This window comes from Syngnathus typhle, linkage group LG5, assembly GCF_033458585.1.
Source record: "Syngnathus typhle isolate RoL2023-S1 ecotype Sweden linkage group LG5, RoL_Styp_1.0, whole genome shotgun sequence".
Lineage (NCBI taxonomy): Eukaryota > Metazoa > Chordata > Actinopteri > Syngnathiformes > Syngnathidae > Syngnathus > Syngnathus typhle.
This window is the reverse complement of record NC_083742.1, coordinates 6993575-7012640: the sequence shown is the minus strand read 5'-3', so window position 1 is coordinate 7012640 and position 19066 is coordinate 6993575. Positions and strand designations below refer to the sequence as shown.

The 19066-nt window shown below is 42.7% G+C and overlaps 2 protein-coding genes across 2 annotated transcripts; one reads left to right on the top strand and one right to left on the bottom strand.

Annotated features, from left to right (window-relative positions):
* Nucleotides 1-803: 803 nt before the first annotated feature.
* Nucleotides 804-2606, top strand: LOC133154677 (gastrula zinc finger protein XlCGF57.1-like). The gene is made up of 2 exons (XM_061279570.1): nt 804-1079; nt 1439-2606. Exons 1-2 carry the CDS (start codon nt 902-904, stop codon nt 2557-2559), a joined length of 1299 nt encoding a protein of 432 aa, XP_061135554.1. The 5' UTR covers nt 804-901; the 3' UTR covers nt 2560-2606.
* Nucleotides 2607-3886: 1280 nt separating this feature from the next.
* Nucleotides 3887-13317, bottom strand: LOC133154014 (zinc finger protein 585A-like). The gene is made up of 6 exons (XM_061278387.1): nt 13178-13317; nt 12293-12402; nt 11110-12129; nt 10041-10092; nt 7082-7191; nt 3887-6539 (listed from the first exon to the last, which is right to left on the bottom strand). Exons 1-6 carry the CDS (start codon nt 13300-13302, stop codon nt 5305-5307), a joined length of 2652 nt encoding a protein of 883 aa, XP_061134371.1. The 5' UTR covers nt 13303-13317; the 3' UTR covers nt 3887-5304.
* Between the last annotated feature and the right edge of the window lie 5749 nt (nt 13318-19066).

Here is a 19066-nt window from a genome sequence, read left to right as displayed (position 1 = left end):
ACCACACTTATTGGATGACATTCACTCAACATTTACAATATCAATATGTCGCATAGAACATGTATTTTTTTAACTTGACTTCCAATTTGATGAAATAATAATGATAATAATCCTCATCATTTAACATATGAGATTGGTCAGCCAAGGTGTTCTCTAATTAGCATTGCGGATGTCTTCAAAGTTGTAAGCAGTCAATCGACTGATTTAAGGGTTATCATGGTCACTGTGTTGCTTAGTGACATGGTATGCGTTCATAGATGCAAAAAATAAGCATATCAAGGAAACAAAAATTGTCCCTACTGTAAAACCTGTAGGGCGTTCTGTTATGTTCTGGGGCTGCTTTACTTCATCTGGCATTTCCTCACTTGATATTCCAGACGAAAACCTCTTGCACTGAGATTGTCATTCCCATAACCTCGAGGGTCATGATGGCTGACACAATTAGTAGTTGGACAGTGTGCAGTATCAAGATAGTTGCGCAGTTTTCAACATGCCACCGTGTGGTTTTGGAAATCTGATCATCACAACGGTAGTCTGAGTATTACAAGAAGATATGAAACAATGAATAATTACAAAAATAATTTACAAAAAAAAAATTGTTAAATTAATTATAAAAATAATTCATGCATCTTTGACTCATTTCTTTGTAGCTCTTCCCTATTTTTGTTGCTCTCATGATGTGCAATGAGCACGATAAACTGAGATTACATGACCATTGCGAATTTTGCTCAGCAGTCTTGAATACCGCCACAGGGTGGCAGCAGCGGGGTCCCACCGACCATAAAATAGCCTGTAAACACCATCGAAGAGGAAAAACGCAAAAGTGGCAAGACAAGCAAGCAAGCACACAGCAGAAAAGCTTGAAGGTGACGTGCTGAAATAGCAAGACATCTCTTCAAAAATGTTGCAGGAAATGTTGAGGGAGCGGCTCATTGCTGCTGCTGATGAAATCTATGGCCTGTTTGAAAAAACCATCGTGTCGTACGAAGAGCAACTCGCTCGTGCGAGAGAGGAGAACGAGCAGCAACGACGACAAATGGAAGATATTTGCAAGTCTCAAACGACACTTCACAACCAAGGTTTGCTCGCTAAACGTCGAGTTCACCGCTTTAAACAAACTCCATTCAGTTCTGGTCAAGCAAATCGCCTCATTGACGCCAAATGGATGCTTATTTCTTCTTTGTTTATCTGCAATGCACTGCAAATGCACTAGAAATGTATTTTATATGTAATGGGAGTAAAGGCGCACGCTATGTTAAACTGCTCTTAAAAACCTCATGAATGAATGAATTTATTTGTTTCAAATTAAGATCCAAGATTATTTTCATTCCTCTTTCTTCATAATAATCCTCCAAACCAATTTTCCACAGCGTTTTTGAAAAATATTTTCTGAACACCCCCCCCCCCTCCTTTTTTTTTTTTGGCTTGTGTCTTACAGATGTTTGGCAGCTGATTGGTCACGGAGAAGACTTTGCCCCACAACCTTGGTGGGGAAGCTCTTCTCTGGAGCATCCACAGCCCCATCATGTCAAGGAGGAAAAGGCAGATCCAGAGCCTTCCACCTTCAAGGAGGAAGAGGACAATGCACAGCCCCCACGTTTGAAAGAAGGAGAAAAGGAACAAGCTGACGTTTCTCTCACCGTTCTAGCTATGGAGAGCGACAGCAATGACAACGACGTGGCCGAAGGCTCATGGCTTCCTCATCATGGTCCAAGTAAAGAGCACCGTGGAGGAGCGCCGGCAGAGCAGCTCATGGCAGCGCTGTCACACTGTGACGACATGCAAGCTACAGTTGATACAGACAGCGAGGGTGAAAAAGAGACGACTCCTGACGAGAAAAATCCTCAAACAGGCGAAACATCTTGTGCTCACAACGAACGTTTCCGCTGCTCCGTTTGTGGTCAAGGATTTTTTTATGAGAGTACTTTGAAAATACACAAGCTGAAACACACGGGAGAAAAATCCTTTTCGTGTTCCCTGTGTGGCGAAAGCTACACTTACCAGTACAATTTGAACGTACACATGAAGAAGCACAGGGGAGAAAAAGCGTATAGTTGTCCAGTCTGCGGTAGGTTTTTTAACCAAAAGGAAAATTGGACTGCACACATGCAAACACACAGGGAAGAAAATAATTTGAAATGCTCTGTGTGTGGCCAAATATTCCCTGATGAGGCCATGTTGGAAACACACGTGAAAACACACACGAGAGAAAAACCTTTCACATGCTCCATTTGTGATAAAGGTTTTTCTTACAAGGGTGATTTAAAAAGGCACACAAGGACACACACAGGAGAAAAACCCTTTAGCTGCTCAGTTTGTGGCAAAGGTTTTATAACGCGGCCAAATTTGAACGTACACATGTGGAAACACACGGGAGAAAAACCTTTCACTTGTACAGTTTGCGGTGAGAAATTTGCTCAGAAGATCACGTTGATTGCGCACTCAGCAACGCACACGGGACAAAAACCTTTCACGTGCTCAGTTTGTGCTAGAAGCTTTTCGTATAAGCACGGTTTGACTGCACACATGCGGAAACACACCGGAGAGATGAAATTGTAGTTGTTCATTTTGTTGTGAAATAAAAAATGTCTGCAATCGTTGAAAAATATGAGTCAGTGAAAATGGATGTCCTGTAAATTTAACAAAGCACAAAGCCTGGCAGATTTCAGCCCGCTTAACAGTCGGTCAAATACGACTTCTTTCCTCCGCCTGCAAAACACTACGTGCTTGAGCTGCGCAAATACTATATTCCCTTAAAGCCTCCGGTGGTTGCAACATATCCCTGTTGACTGTAAATTAACAGCAACAGTTTAGCTGTTGGAACACAGCATTTTGATTTTGGCCAAACGCCATTTCGATTCTAAAGGAAACCTTTTTCGATACCATGGTGAAAAAAAAAATCCACCAATCCACTTCTTTTATTTGAATGTTCAAAAATCAACTATTGCAATACACTTGAGTGCAAAATAATACATACTAATGCAATACATACAAAATACATTAAACTACCTTGTACAAACTGAGAATTGTAAACATTCAAATATTTAACACAATTTTAAAATGCCACCTGGGAATTGTAAACATTCAACTATCTCAAGCACAATATTTAAGTGCAAACTGCAGAATTAAATAAAGATACATCCTCAAGCACACATTTTAAGAACATGTTTTGAACACGGCATTATTAAAAGAAAAAAACGGAAATATTTTGAGTAGAATTCTGGATTATTTCCTCCAAAGCCTCTGTCATGTTTTCTCCTGTGTGGTCTGAGTGGAATCCAGCACACCCAAGACACAAGCTCTTCATTTCCCAGCACTGGCTTGTTAATTGCACGGTTACTGCCATGTAAGACTCTGATGCCCTACTTGTGCATAAATCTGTCGTCCATGAATAGTGTGGTTTTATTTCCAAATCTTCAATGATTATTTGCTTTGTGGCAGCATAAAAAAAATCTACTCAAAATAAATGCTGGAAGAGGATTCATAACAGAAACTAGACGTGTACTAACCTGCTCTGCGCAACACAACATAAGGCTGCAGCCAAAGATGTTCTTGTTGTGGACGACTACGGTCCTTTTCCTTCACGTACTTTACTGAGGTCCTTGCAGACATTTTCACACTGCAATCACAACACATGTTCAACAATGGTCGGCTAATAAAAGTGTCTTTTGGGCAGCGGTGAGCGAGCTATTTGTTGAAGTAATTGAATATAGGTTATCCCTTATTCACGCAATAGTATTTTGTGTTGTGCTAAATGGTTTGGCAAGAAAATAAACTTAGCAAAAGACAGTCTACGTAGTTGCATTGTTCCAAAACACCTATGTACCAAGGAATTTCTAACAAAATGAAAATAGGAGGCATACAGGACTGTCTCAGAAAATTAGAATATTGTGATAAAGTTCTTTATTTTCTGTAATGCAATTAAGAAAACCAAAATGTCATACATTCTGGATTCATTACAAATCAACTGAAATATTGCAAGCATTATTTTAATATTGCTGATTATGGCATACAGCTTAAGAAAACTCAAATATCCCATCTCAGAATATTAGAATATGTCCTCAGACCAAGTAAAAATAAAACCATTTATAACCACTAAACAAAATCAAACATTTAAAAATGTCCATCAATGCACTCAGTACTTGGTTGGCAATCCTTTTGCACGGATTACTGCATCAGTGCGGCGTGGCATGGAGGCAATTAGCCTTTGGCATGGCTGAGGTGTCATGGATGCCCAGGATGCTTCAATAGCAGCCTTTTGCTCATTTGCATTGTTGGGTCTGGTGTCTTTGAGCTTCTTCGTCCCAATACCTCACAAGTTCTCTATGGGGTTCAGGTTAGGGGAATTGGCAGGCCAATCGAGGACAGTAATGCTACTGTCAGTACAGCATTTGCTGGTGGTTTTGGCACTGTAGGCTGGCGCCAGATCATGCTGGAAAATGACATCATCATCTCCATAGAGCTTTTCAGCCGACGGAAACATGTAGTACTCTAAAATCTCTGCATTTACTTGAGACTTGATGAAACACAGTGGACCACCACCAGCAGTTGACATGGCTCCCCAAACCATCGCCAACTGTAGAAACTTTACACTGGACTTCAAGCAACTTGGCTTTTGCTCCTCTCCGGCCTTTCTCCAGAATTTGGCGCCTTGATTTCCGAATAAAACACAAAACTTGCTTTCGTCTGAAAAGAGGACTTTGGACCACTCTGCAACTGTCTACTGCTTCTTTTCGATAGCCCATGTCAGACGTTTCAGAAGTGGCTTGACCATGGGAATACGGTGTCAAACGTGCACTTTTTATCAAAGTGACCGGCTTCCCATTAAAGGGTTCGACAAGCCGGGGTAAAGGCCCTCATCCGTCTCTGACCACTCGAGTTAAATTAATTCTAATAGAATCAATATACCGTTTTTTTCCGTGTATAATGCGCAAAATTTAACTAATTTATTGTCCTAAAATCTGGGGTGCGCATTATACATGGGTACAATTTTTTTTTTTTTTTTTAAGAAAATCATGGTACAACAAAACCAACAACAGGACTGACCGACAAAGTCGTGGAACAAAAAGGCAGGGATAACTTAAAAACGGTCCCGGTCAACAACAATTCATGAATAGAAACTACAAGGTATAAAAGAGAAATAACTTTTATTGAACTATACAAAGAACAAAAGTGTTCTGTTCATAACTAGTGAGGGCCTCTCACAGCTAAGAAAAGGAAGGGAGTATAAGAACTCCTTAAAGCTAGACAGATATGTTGGCTTGAGCGTAGATATGAGACCAACGGTTCCTAATTATTCTAACATTAGGTGTGGGCTACTGTGTGCTTGATTAAGCTTATCTTGTGAGAGAATTTTTGGCCACAAACTGAGCAGGAAAAAGGTTTCTTGCCAGTGTGGATTCTTGTGTGACTGTTTAAGTTTGCCTTCTGAGAGAATTTTTGGCCACAAACTGAGCATGAAAAAGGTTTCTCACCAGTGTGGATTCTTGTGTGCCTTTTTAAATGTGTCCTCTTTCTGAATTTTTGGCCACAAACTGAGCATGAAAAAGGTTTCTCACCAGTGTGGATTCTTGTGTGCATTTTTAAATTTGCACTCTTTCTGAATTTTTGGCCACAAACTGAGCATGAAAAAGGGTTTTCGCCGGTGTGGGTTCTTGTATGAAATGTTAGACTTCCATTCTGAGAGAATTTTTGTCCACAAACTGAGCATGAAAAAGGTTTCTCGCCAGTGTGGGTTCTTGTGTGCCTTTCTAAGGTTTCCTTCTGACTGAATTTTTGGCCACAAACCGAGCATGAAAAAGGTTTCTCGCCAGTGTGGATTCTTGTGTGACTTTTTAAGTTTCCCTTGTGACTGAATTTCTGGCGACAAACTGAGCATGAAAAAGGTTTTTCGCCAGTATGGATTCTTGTGTGCCTTTTTAAGGTTCCCTTCTCTGAGAATTTCTGGCCACAAACTGAGCATGAAAAAGGTTTCTCACCAGTGTGGATTCTTGTGTGCCTACTTAAATTTTGCCTCCAAGAGAATTTTCGGCCACACACTGAGCAGGAAAAGTTTTTCTCTCTTGTGTGCATTTTCATGTGTTGTTTCAAAACACTGTTATTAGCAAAACACTTCCCACACTGAGAACATTGCCTGTGTTTGTTTTGAGACTCATCATCAGCAGCATGTGACGCCGCGTCATCACTATCTGATGGTGGAGCTGCTTGTGATCCTCCACAGTGGTCTCCATCACCTTCTCTGGTCATTGGTTGACTTGAGCTGCAGCTTGGAGGCTCCGCCCCTTTGCTCACCTCCTGTTGACCCTCATCAAAACTCTTCACAGGAACACCAGTCAATGGTATCTTGCAGGTATCCTCCTCCTCTTTAATGTTGCAGGACTCCTCTCCCTCCCCTTTACTACAAGGCCGCTCAGGCTCTTCCTCCTCTTTTATGATGCAAAGAAACTTCGGCTCCATTTGTTTATTAAAGTGATGGACCTCTTTGCCTACATCTTCCTCTTTAATGCAAGTGCGCTCCGGACGAATAGCTTCACTGATGTCTGCAAAACAAGACAAACACATATGAAAGTTACAGTTGAAGAGAAACTGGTTAAAATCAAGTTAAAGTCTGAATGTTTTGTCACACACACACATCTGGGTGTGGTGAAATTACCCTATAACCGTGTGATCTTGAGCCATTCCCTGGGGGAGAGTGAGCAGCAGTGGTGGTGGTGATGCGTTCGGGAATCATTTTGTGATCTAACGCCCCAATTCCAACCCCTTAATCCTGAGTGCCAAGCAGGGAGGCAATGGGTCCCATTTTTATTTATAGTCTTTGGTATGACCCGGGGTTTGAACCCACAACCTTCCAGTCTCAGGGCGAACACTCTACCACTAGGCCACTGAGCTGAAAACTCTGCTGAAATCTATACAAGGACTTTTTCAATCTGCCTATCACACATGATTTTAATCGAGTTCTACTAAAAATAAATACTGGATACAAGGACTTTTTCAATATGCCTATCACACATGATTTTGATCAAATTCTACTCAAAATAAATACTGGAAGAGGATTCATAACAGAAACTAGACGTGTACTAACCTTCTCTGCGCAACACAACATAAGGCTGCAGCCAAAGATGTTGCAGTCGTCGACAACTACGGTCCTTTTCCTTCATGTACTTTGCTGTGGTCCTTGCAGACATTTTCACACTGCAATCACAACACTTGTTCAATGATGGTTGGCTAATAAAAGTGTCTCTAGGGCAGCAGCGAGCGAGCCATTTGTTGAAGTAATTGAATATAGATTATCCCGTATTTTTGCAATAGTATTTTGTGTTTTGTTAGATCAGAGGTGCCAAACACATTTCACATTGTGGGCCACACATGGCCTCGGTCAACTTTTGCTTTCCTGCCTTTTCTGGACAGTACAAAACTTTGTTACCTGGAGAGTGGGCGTTGTTGTTTCATCAGCTGTAGTACCACGTGTACTGACCGCCATTAAACAACCCAAGATCTTGCCAATAACGAACCAACTGTAACTCTGCATCTTTGTTTGTTCATCGACGGACATCTCAAACAACACGCAACAGATGTCAACTTCAACTTGTTTTGTTTACAACGTGAACTTAAACTAACTCAATATACAAAACGACACATCGGACCTGTTTTAGCAAACGTGCTTACGCGTTACCATCTGGTGGCATTGAGATTTAAAATCGGGAACATGCCTGCCTGCAACCATCACTGCTAATCCTCGACTTTGAGTTTTTTCACAGTACAGTATTACTCTTGGTACAGGCAAGAACCAGTGCGTGACTATGGCTCATTTGAGATCGAACATTCGTCGAGGATAATCAAGTTAGATATAATAAAGTTAGCACTGTTCTTAAGTATCATGATAATGAAAGACGGCCGCACTTCTGTACTCCAACCAAGCAGTACAACAAATAACGCTGGAAACATGATAACTTAGGTCCATTGTCGTAACTTACCTCTTTCGTCGTTGCGGTCGTCGTGTAACTGATCCTACTGATTCACCACATAAGTTGCGTGTTTATCTGATGCAGCCGAATGGAAGGCGACACGCTTCCATTTGAGTTTTTATACCAAGCGCGGTTTTGTTGTCGTCGCTTTACTTCCTGTCACGTAATGATGATGTCATTTGAATGAGGTCCCTGTCGCCCTCTAGCGAAGGACCGTGGGACGTTTAATGTTGTTGTTGCCCAGCAAACTAACAAACAAAAATGGCGTGCAAAAAAAAAAAGTCGACGTTTTACACACACACACACACACACACACACACGCACACACACACATCCACAACGCGAATAGCTTTTAATAGCATATACATTACAATACAATACAAATACAATAGCAATAGCAATTTGTGCGTTTGTCGTATGTGTGTTGTTTAACACTAGCGTTAACTTACCCGAACTCTTTCAGCCGCTTGTGCGTCATTGATGCCAGATTCAAGACTTTTTTATTAGTCATGTTTGAGAATGCCAAATAAGGAATTTGACTTCGGTACATGTCAGCCTCTGTTCAACATTTAACAACACACAGGACAATTGCGAAAATTTAAAAATATTCTCCAACACCCCCTGATCTTAAATTCCCAGGAGGGCAAGGAAAACTCAAAACTAATTTTAGGGGAAATGAGAAACCTTGAGAAGAGACCACAGATGGCAGGATCCCTCTTCCAGGATGTCAAGGCTGCAATGGATGCAGAAAGGACACATCGTAGATGAAGCCTTGAAGCTTTCCATCCACGTGCTTCACAGAAAGTTAACCTTGTGAGATTTCATACGCACACTGATGGCCAAAGCCTTCATGGTCAAAATTAGGTTTGGTATTTGTATATGTGATGTTTGATAATTTTGAGGTTAATGTCATCGTATCAAATGAACTAATAATATGACTATACTGACTAATATGAGTATACTGACTCTGTTTCCTCCTACATCAAGAAGTGCATTGATGATGTGACTCACTCAAAATCCATCGTCACTCGGGCTAACCGGAAGCCATGGCTGACAGGGGCTGTCTTCAGGCTGCTGAGGGCCAGGGACAAAGCCTTTAGAGCGGGGGGATGAGGCTGGCTTGAGGACTGCGAGGGCAGTCAAAGAAGCGAAGAGGGCGTTCTCTTGCAAAATTACCGCCCACTTCAAGGACAGCAGGGACGCACGGAGCCTTTGGCAGGGCATTCAGACAATCACGGACTACAAGCCCGCGCCGCAGAGCTGTGAGGGCGACGTCCGTCTGCTCAATGACCTTAACCGCTTCTTTGCTCGCTTCGACGCTCAGAACAGCACTTGCCTGCTGAAGGCCAGGTTCCTGGGGGTGCACATCAGTGAGGATCTCTCCTGGTCCACCAACACCGCATCACTGGCCAAGAAGGCCCAGCGCCGGCTGTACTTCCTGCGGAAACTCAGGCGAGCGAGCGCTCCTCCGGGCGTCATGACTACATTTTACCGTGGCACAATTGAGAGCGTCCTCTGCTGTTTGGGGTGGCAGCTGCACTGACTACAACTTGAAGGCCCTGCAGCGTATAGTGAACACGGCTGGTAAGATTATTGGTGCTTCACTCCCCTCCTTGAAAGACATTTACATCTCCCATCTCACCCGCAAGGCGACCACGATTGTGATGTGAGTCACCCCGCTCACTCTTTGTTTGAGCTTCTGCCCTCTGGAAAGAGGTACAGGAGCCTGCGCTCCCGCACCACCAGACTCACCAACAGCTTCATACTCCAGGCTGTTAGGATCCTGAACTCTCTCCCCCTTTCTGCGTAGCGTCCTGTACTTTGCGCTATCTTACTGTCTGCTGTATGCACACTGGCTCAGTTTTGCTCCTCTTATTTATTGGGTTATTTGTTTATTATTTATTCATCACTCATTATTTATTGTTTGTGCCTTCTTGTTTTTATTTTGTGTCGTCTACTTGTGTGTCTATCGTGTGCTGTGTCTCGTCACCGTGGGATAGAGGAAACGGAATTTCGGTGACATATGAAGGGATTGACAATAAAGCAGACTTTGACATGCTGCTGTTTGATACTTACCTTACCTGTGTCAAAAGATGTTGGGAATTACTCATCTCCTGGATCTCCATTTCTTAAGCCTTAAGAATACACATAATGCGTGTCGTCATTCGTCATCGTTTAATATCATACCACATAATTCCATATGATTCAATACTTCACATGATTCCACATTCATATTTTGTCATTCAGAATTTCGACACAAATTGCGGAATTGTCATTCCGTATAATTCACTGATTTTATCTAATGATTCCATGGCATTCCACATGCTTTTGTATTTTGTCATTCAGCATTTCTACACAAATTGCTTCATCTATTTTTACTGCAAAATGATGGGAATTGGCCTCACATTTGGAGGAGAATTTAAATCATTGTGCAGCCTGAACATGCCGTGTCAGGCCGCTTTTTGATTGGTTAGCTTTTTCCGGTGCAGAGGGCAGGGCTGAATCGCCACACAACCACATGAAGAAAAAAAAATGTCTTGCTTGCTTCTTATTGTTCTTCCTAATAAGTCTTGACAAATACGGGGCAAAATCATAAAAGTGATCATGAAATGCTGAACAAAACTAAACCCAATGTTTACACTGATAAAAACTAAGCAACTTGCCTCAAATATGAATTAATTGTATTTACTGTTAAAAACCACAACCAAAACCAAAATTAATAAATTAATTGATTCAGCTTACCTACCCTCTGTCTGAATTTTTGGCCACAAACTGAGCAGGAAAAAGGTTTCTCGCCAGGGTGGATTCTTGTATGAAGTGTTAGAGCTCCCTTCACTGAAAATCTTTAGCCACAAACTGAGCATGAAAAAGGTTTCTCACCACTGTCGTTTCTTGTGTGCCTTTCTACGCTTTTCCTGTAACTGAATTTTTGGCCACAAACTGAGTATGAAAAAGGTTTCTCGCCAGTGTGGATTCTTGTGTGACTTTTCAAGTTTGCCTTCTGAGAGAATTTTTGGCCACAAACTGAGCATGAAAAAGGTTTCTCACCAGTGTGGGTTCTTGTATGAAATGTTACACTTCGCTTCTGAGTGAATTTTTGGCCACAAGTATGAGACCAACGGTTCCTAATTATTCTAACATTAGGTGTGGGCTACTGTGTGCTTGATTAAGCTTATCTTGTTAGAGAATTTTTGGCCACAAACTGAGCAGGAAAAAGGTTTCTCGCCAGTGTGGATTCTTGTGTGTCTTTTTAAGTTTCCCTTCTGAGAGAATTTTTGGCCACAAACTGAGCATGAAAAAGGTTTCTCACCAGTGTGGATTCTTGTGTGACTTTTTAAGTTTCCCTTCTGAGATAATTTTTGGCCACAAACTGAGCATGAAAAAGGTTTCTCACCAGTGTGGATTCTCATGTGACTTTTTAAGTGTTCCTTTTGCCAGAATTTATGGCCACAAACTGAGCATGAAAAATGTTTCTCGTCAGTGTGGATTTTTGAATGCAAATTCAGAGCTCCCTTCATTGAAAATTTTTTGCCACAAACTGAGCAGGAAAAAGGTTTCTTGCCAGTGTGGATTCTTGTGTGGCTTTTTAAAACGTTCTTGTAAGAGAATCTTTGGCCACAAACTGAGCAGGAAAAAGGTTTCTCGCCAGTGTGCATTTTCATGTGTCGGTTCAAAACACTGTTATTAGCATAACATTTCCCACACTGAGAACATTGCCTGTGTTTGTTTTGAGACTCAGCAGCAGCAGGAATATGTGACAACACGTCATGACTATCTGACACATCTAATCTATCTAATGGTGGAGCTGCTCGTGATCCTCCACAGTGATCTCCATCACCTTCTCTGGTCATTGTTTGACTTGAGCTGCAGCTTGGAGGCTCCGCCCCTTTGCTCACCTCCTGTTGACCCTCATCAAAACTCTTCACAGGAACACCAGTCAATGGTATCTTGCAGGTATCCTCCTCCTCCTCCTCTTTAATGTCGCAGGACTCCTCTCCCTCCTCTTTACTACAAGGCCGCTCCGGCTCTTCCTCCTCTTTTATTATGCAAAGAAACTTCTGCTCCATTTGTTCATTGAAGTGATGGACCTCTTTGCCCACATCTTCCTCTTTAATGCGAGTGCGCTCTGGCTCCTGCCGCTTCGTACAAATAGCTTCACTGATGTCTGCAAAACAAGACAAACGCATAAGAAAGTTACAGTTGAAGATAATCTGGTCAAACCTATCCTAGGACATTTTCACTCTGCCCGTCACGCATGATTTTGATCGAATTCTACTCAAAATAAATGCTGGAAGAGGATTCATAACAGAAACTAGACGTGTACTAACCTGCTCTGCGCAACACAACATAAGGCTGCAGCCAAAGATTTTCCAGTCGTCGACAACTACGGTCCTTTTTCTTCACGTACTTTCCTGTGGTCCTTGCAGACATTTTCACACTGCAATCACAACACTTGTTCAATGATGGTTGGCTAATAAAAGTGTCTCTAGGGTAGCGGCGAGCGAGCCATTAGTTGAAGTAATTGAATATAGGTTATCCCGTATTTTTGCAATAGTATTTTGTGTTTTGTTAGATCAGAGGTGCCAAACTCATTTCACATTGTGGGCCACACATGGTCGACTTTTGCTTTCCCGCCTTTTCTGGACAGTACAAAACTTTGTTACCTGGAGAGTGGGCGTTGTTGTTTCATCAGCTGTAGTACCACGTGTACTGACCGCCATTAAACAACCCAAGATCTTGCCAATAACGAACCAACTGTAACCCCACATCTTTGTTTGTTCATCGACGGACATCTCAACCAACACGCAGCAGATGTCAACTTCAACTTGTTTTGTTTACAACGTGAACTTAAACTAACCCGGGATGTTGTCAGGGCCCGCCGCCTTACGGATGTTGATAGAGGAGGGCGCTATCAACATCCGTAAGGCGGCGGGCCCTGACAACATCCCGGGTCGAGCGCTGAAGGACTGCGCTGGTGAGCTGACGGATGTCTTCACAGACATCTTTAACACTTCCCTGCAGCAGGCCATCGTCCCGTCGTGTTTCAAAGCTGCCACCATCGTACCTGTGCCGAAGAAACCCGCTCCGTCCTGCTTCAATGACTACCGCCCCGTGGCACTTACGCCCATCATCATGAAGTGCTTTGAGCGGCTTGTCATGGAGCACATCCGATCCGTTCTCCCCCCACCATTGATCCCTTCCAGTTTGCGTACCGAGCCAAACGGTCCTCTGAGGATGCCATCTGCTCTGCCCTCCACTCGGCCCTCACCCACCTGGAGAGAAGGGACTCGTATGTGAGATTGCTGTTTGTGGACTTCAGTTCTGCCTTCAATACCATTGTGCCACAACGCCTCATCAGCAAACTTGACACGCTGGGCCTCAGTACCTACCTCTGCAACTGGCTACTGGACTTCCTCTGTCAGAGGCCACAGGTAGTACGTGTTGGCGACAAAATCTCCGCCAGCATCACGCTGAGCACGGGGGCCCCCCAAGGCTGCGTGCTCAGTCCGCTGCTCTTCACCCTCCTGACGCATGACTGCACTGCTACCTACAGCGACAACCGTATAGTGAAGTTTGCTGACGACACGACTCTGGTGGGTCTCATCACCAAGGGAGACGAGACTCAATACAGGCTGGAGGTTGACCTTCTGACCACGTGGTGCAGGGACAACAACCTCCTGCTGAACGTTGACAAGACCAAGGAGATTGTTGTGGACTTCCGGAAGGGTCACAACCAACACCTGCCGCTGACCATCGACGGTGCTGTGGTGGAGAGAGTGAGCAGCGCCAAGTTCCTGGGGGTGCACATCAGTGAGGATCTCTCCTGGTCCACCAACACCGCATCACTGGCAAAGAAAGCCCAGCGCCGCCTGTACTTCCTGCGGAAACTCAGGCGAGCGAGCGCTCCGCCGGCCGTCATGACTACATTTTACCGCGGCACCATTGAGAGCGTCCTCTCCAGCTGTATTGCTGTTTGGGGTGGCGGCTGCACTGACTACAACTTGAAGGCCCTGCAGCGCATAGTAAACACGGCAGGTAAGATTATTGGTGCTTCGCTCCCCTCCTTGAAGGACATTTACACCTCCCATCTCACCCGCAAGGCGACCACGATTGTGATGTGAGTCACCCCGCTTACTCTTTGTTCGAGCTTCTGCCCTCTGGGAAGAGGTACAGAAGCCTGCGCTCCCGCACCACCAGACTCTCAAACAGCTTCATACTCCAGGCTGTTAGGATCCTGAACTCGCTTCCCCGTTCTGCGTAGCGTCCTGTACTTTTACTGTCTGTATGCACACTGGCTCTTATTTGTTGTGTTATCTGTTTATTTATTATTTATTATTACTCTTATTATTTATTGTTTGTGCCTTCTTGTTTTTTATATTGCGTCGTTTACTTGTATGTCTATCGTGTAATATGTCTTTATCACCGTGGGATAGAGAAAACGTAATTTTGATCTCTTTGTGTGTCTCGGCATGTGAAGAAGTTGACAATAAAGCAGACTTTGACTTTGACTACACAAAACGACACATCGGACCTGTTTTAGCAAACGTGCTTACGCGTTACCATCTGGTGGCATTGAGATTTAAAATCGGGAGCATGCCTGCCTGCAAGCATCACTGCTAATCCTCGACTTTGAGTTCAAAGTCAAAGTCAGCTTTATTGTCAGTCTCTTCACATGTCATAAACACACAAAGAAACCGAAATTACGTTTTCTCTATCCCACGGTGACGAGACATATTACACGATAGACATACAAGTAAGCGACACAATATAAAACAAGAAGGTACAAACAATAAATAATAAGAGTGATGAATAAATAATAAATAAACAGATAACACAAAAATAAGAGGAGCAAAACGGAGCCAGCAAGCATAGCGCAAAAGTACAGGACGCTTCGCAGAACGGGGAAGCGAGTTTAGTATCCTAACAGCCTGGAGTATGAAGCTGTTGTTGAGTCTTTTTCCACAGTACAGTATTACTCTTGGTAGAGGCAAGAACCAGCACGTGATGATGGCTCATTTGAGATCGAACATTCGTCGAGGATAAGCAAGTTAGATATCATAAAGTTAGGACTGTTCTAAGTACCATGTTAATAAAAGCGACCCGCACTTATGTACTGCAACCAAGCAGTACAACAAATAAGGCTGCAAACATGATAACTTAGGTCCATTGTCGTAACTTACCTCTTTCGTCGTTGCGGTCGTCGTGTAACTGATCCTACTGATTCACCACATAAGTTCCGTGTTTATCTGATGCAGCCGAATGGAAGGCGAGGTTTTGTTGTCGTCGCTTTACTTCCTGTTACGTAATGATGATGTCATTTGAGTGAGGTCCCTGCTGCCCTCTAGCAAAGGACCGTGGGACGTTTAATGTTGTTGCCCAGCAAACTAACAAACCAAGGTGGCGTGCAAAAAAAAAGTCGAAGTTTTCCACACACACACACACACACACACACACACACACACACACACACACACACACACACACACACACACACACACACACACACACACACACAAAACTCGACCAGATTTTAATAGCATACTAGCGTGCGTTTGGTCCTCTGTGTGTTGTTTAACACTAGAGATAATTAACCAGAACTCTTTCAGCCGCTTTTGCGACCTGCGTGAAGCTGGCCCCCCCACCCCATGCAAAATTTAAGCAAAATAGTGTGTTTCGTTTGTGCAGCAAAAATTGTTTTTGTGCTGCTATGTTTTTTTTAGTTATAAACGATTCTTTTATAGATCATCCAGAGTTCACCCAGACCCCCATCTGCTCAAAATGAACCCAAAATGGTACCGTTCGTTTGTGCTTTGTTAGTGCTGGTTTGTGCAGCAAAAAAATTCGTTTGTGCTGCTTCCGTTTCGTAGATATTACACATTTATTTTGTAGCGATGACGTCACCCAGCCCCCTATTTCTCTCCAAATGGAGCCAAAATGGTACCGTTCGTTTGTGCTTCGCTAGTGCAGGTTTGTGCAGCAAAAACTTTCGTTTGTGCTGTAGGGATGGGAGGATCGATAAAAAATATCGATATATCGATCCAGGCTGCTCATTTTTGAGTATCGATCTCCCTAGCTAAAATATCGATACTTACAATTATTTAATTATATTTTTCCTCATTTTTTTTCTGCTCCAATTTGACGACTTGCACTCATGCTAGCACTACTTTTCCTTCCGCCTGCTGCACCGGCGTGTCCTGCTGCACCGGCGTGTCCTGCTCTGCTCTGCTCGCGCCCCCTTTTCTCACAAGCCAAGCCCTCCTCCTCCGCCCCCGTTCCAATCCAAACAAACACAAACAAGCATGGCCACGGCGGCGGCCCAGTCCGAACGCAAGAGAAGTCTGGTTTGGGGATATTATATTTTACTTAATAACAACGAGGCAAAATGTGAAATATGTCACAAAACAATTAAATATTGTGGCAACACCACAAACTTGACAAAACATTTAAGCAAAATTCACCCCACGGTTCATGAAGAGCTGCAGTTGAAACGTGCCGCAGACACTAATGCAGCGACGGAAAACCCTGCAGCCACACCGAGGCTAAGGTACCAAAGTACCTTAGAAGCAGCGTTTCAGAAAGGCAAGACATATCCAGGTATCAGGTGCTAACCAAAAATCGTAAGCATTTGTGGTTGATGTGCTATTTGAAGCAATAATTACTACGCTTTAGTCAGTCATTTATAAATAAAGTTTTCCCCTTTTCAATTTGTGGTCGAACGCCATACGTTTTATTTGTAACTCCACTTCCTATAAACAACACTAAAGTATTACAATATTAAATGTAAGTATCCAGTGGCTTTACAAATTGATAGTTTTGCTGCTCATGACGATTAAGCCCTGCATCTCTGTTGGTACCATGTCTCTTTTTAGATTATACTAAAAGACAAAACATTTTCCCAACAACAGAGAGAGAGAAAAAAGTAAAGAATAGCTCCTTTTTATTAAAGTTATACTATTAATATGCATCTTCCACTAATGCACTAATGTCTAAAAAGGTTAATAATTCATGTACATGACCTAATACTTTTTTCTACAAAATTCAATAGATGACTCTCCAAGAGCAAGAATGCCACTGCATTTAAATCAGTGCTTCTCAAATAGTGGGGCGCGCCCCCCTTGGGGGGCGCGGTGCTATTCCTGGGGGGGCGCGTGTGACCCTGGGGAACAGGCTTTTTTTTTGGCAGTACTAGAATAAAGTGTAATTGCGCGTTTACTACAGCAGGGGGCAGTGGCGCTCTCATTGTTACTTCTGTCACGTTTGCGACAGTGCAACATTTTACGACTTACAAGACAAGTTAGGATAGTCACGGTGGGGAGGGGGGGCGCGAATAGTTTTCTTCTTGCTAGGGGGGGGGCGTAACAGAAAATAATTGAGAAGCACTGATTTAAATTGTTTTTTTGGCGGGAAATTACACTTCCGGTATCGATATCGGATCGAATATCGGGTAGTTTGGGTAGGAAATACTTGGTATCGGATCGATTCCAAAATCATTGGTATCGCCCATCCCTATTGTGCTGCTTCCGTTTCGGAGATATTAAACATTTCTTTTATAGCGATGACGTCACGTATCCCCGCCTCCTATTTACTTCCAAATGGACCCAAAATAGTGCCGTTCGTTTGTCTTTCGTTTGTGCTGGTTTGTGCTGCAAAAACTAAAAAAGGATGCAGGACAAATACAAGGTAAATATGTTTTTAGCCTTTTTTTTCTTTTCTTTTTATTTTACAGAAAATTTTCACTGCGGGGAATGGCTTTTAGTACGATGATATTTCTGTAATTATGTTTGTATCGTGCTCATTGATTAATTTCCTTGTTTTCAATAAGCCTATATGATCATTTTTTCAATTACATCTGACATGCAAAAGGTTCACCGCAACCTAAATACCTGATGAGTCTATGTCTGCTCCAAAACATTAATTAATGCAACAATTAATACATGTATGTGAAGTTGATGACAGCCAGAAAAAGAAACATGAAAACGTGAAAAAATAACTTTCTTTGTCAAAAGGAACATAATCAACATTTTTTTCCAACAATTCAAACAATGCATCACTGCACTGTGTAGAACACAGCATGTGGGAAGATCTTAGTATTTACTGATGCTGCTTTCACTCCACTTCCCAGGTCATTATAGATCTTCCAGTCCTTGTTCAAAGCCAATGACTGCTCTCAAAGTAAAGGTCTTCTATTTTAGCTCCAGACTGTAGGGATATTCAAGCAAGGCAACTTCCTTGCAACTGCTACCAAGGTCAGTGTCAATCCACACAAAGGCTCCACCCCTTTGCTCAACTCATGTTGACACTCATCTAAGCTCTTCACAGGAACACCAGTCAATGGTATCTTGCTGGTATCCTCCTCCTCCTCCATTTACAGTGAATGTTTTTCTTACAAAAAGAATTTGAAGGCCCACATGCGGTTCCACACAGGAGATAAACCTTTCACCTTGTCTGTTTGTGACAAAAGCTTCATTCAAAAACATACATGCTTAAACATGCAACAAGACAGGAGAAAAACACCACGCTTGTACAATTTGCGGGAAACGTTTGACCTTGAGTTAGCATTTGAATGCGCACACGTGGACGCACTGGAAAAAAAACATTCAGTTGCTCTGAATGTGGCAAAAGCCTCACTCAAAAATAATTTATGGTCAGACATGAGGAAGCACACTGGGGGGAAACCTTTCATTTGCTCAATTTGCAGTAAAAGTGGGACTTCCAAGCACAGTTTGATTGCACTCATGTGAGGGCACACAGAGGAGAAACCCTTCACTTGTTCCTTTTTGTCAAAAGATACACGAGCAAGATAAATCTGAACATCCACTCAAGAAAACAGGAGAGAAACCCTTCAGCTGCTCAGAGTGTGGTAAAAAAAATGAACGCACACATGCAGACACACAAGAAGGAATAAATAATTATTAGGCTACTTATTACATAAATTATTCGGATAACTGCACTTTCCTTGAGAATTCATTTTCCAGACTTCTTTTCATCTTTTACTGTAATTATGTTGAGAATTTATTTTTCAGACTTTGTTTCATCTTTTACTGTACTTACTTGGAGAATTTATTTTTCAGACTTTTTTTTTTCATCTATTACTGTACCAT

Coding starts and splice junctions, on each gene's coding strand:
- LOC133154677 (XM_061279570.1), top strand. CDS start 902: ATGTTGCAGGAAATGTTGAGGGAGCGGCTCATTGCTGCTGCTGATGAA. Junction 1,080..1,438: donor AACGACACTTCACAACCAAG/GTTTGCTCGCTA, acceptor TGTGTCTTACAG/ATGTTTGGCAGCTGATTGGT.
- LOC133154014 (XM_061278387.1), bottom strand. CDS start 13,302: ATGGTATTGAAGGCAGAACTGAAGTCCACAAACAGCAATCTCACATAC. Junction 12,130..12,292: donor TGTTGTGTTGCGCAGAGCAG/GTTAGTACACGT, acceptor CTTGTTTTGCAG/ACATCAGTGAAGCTATTTGT. Junction 7,192..10,040: donor CATCTTTTGACACAGGTAAG/GTAAGTATCAAA, acceptor TTGTGATTGCAG/TGTGAAAATGTCTGCAAGGA.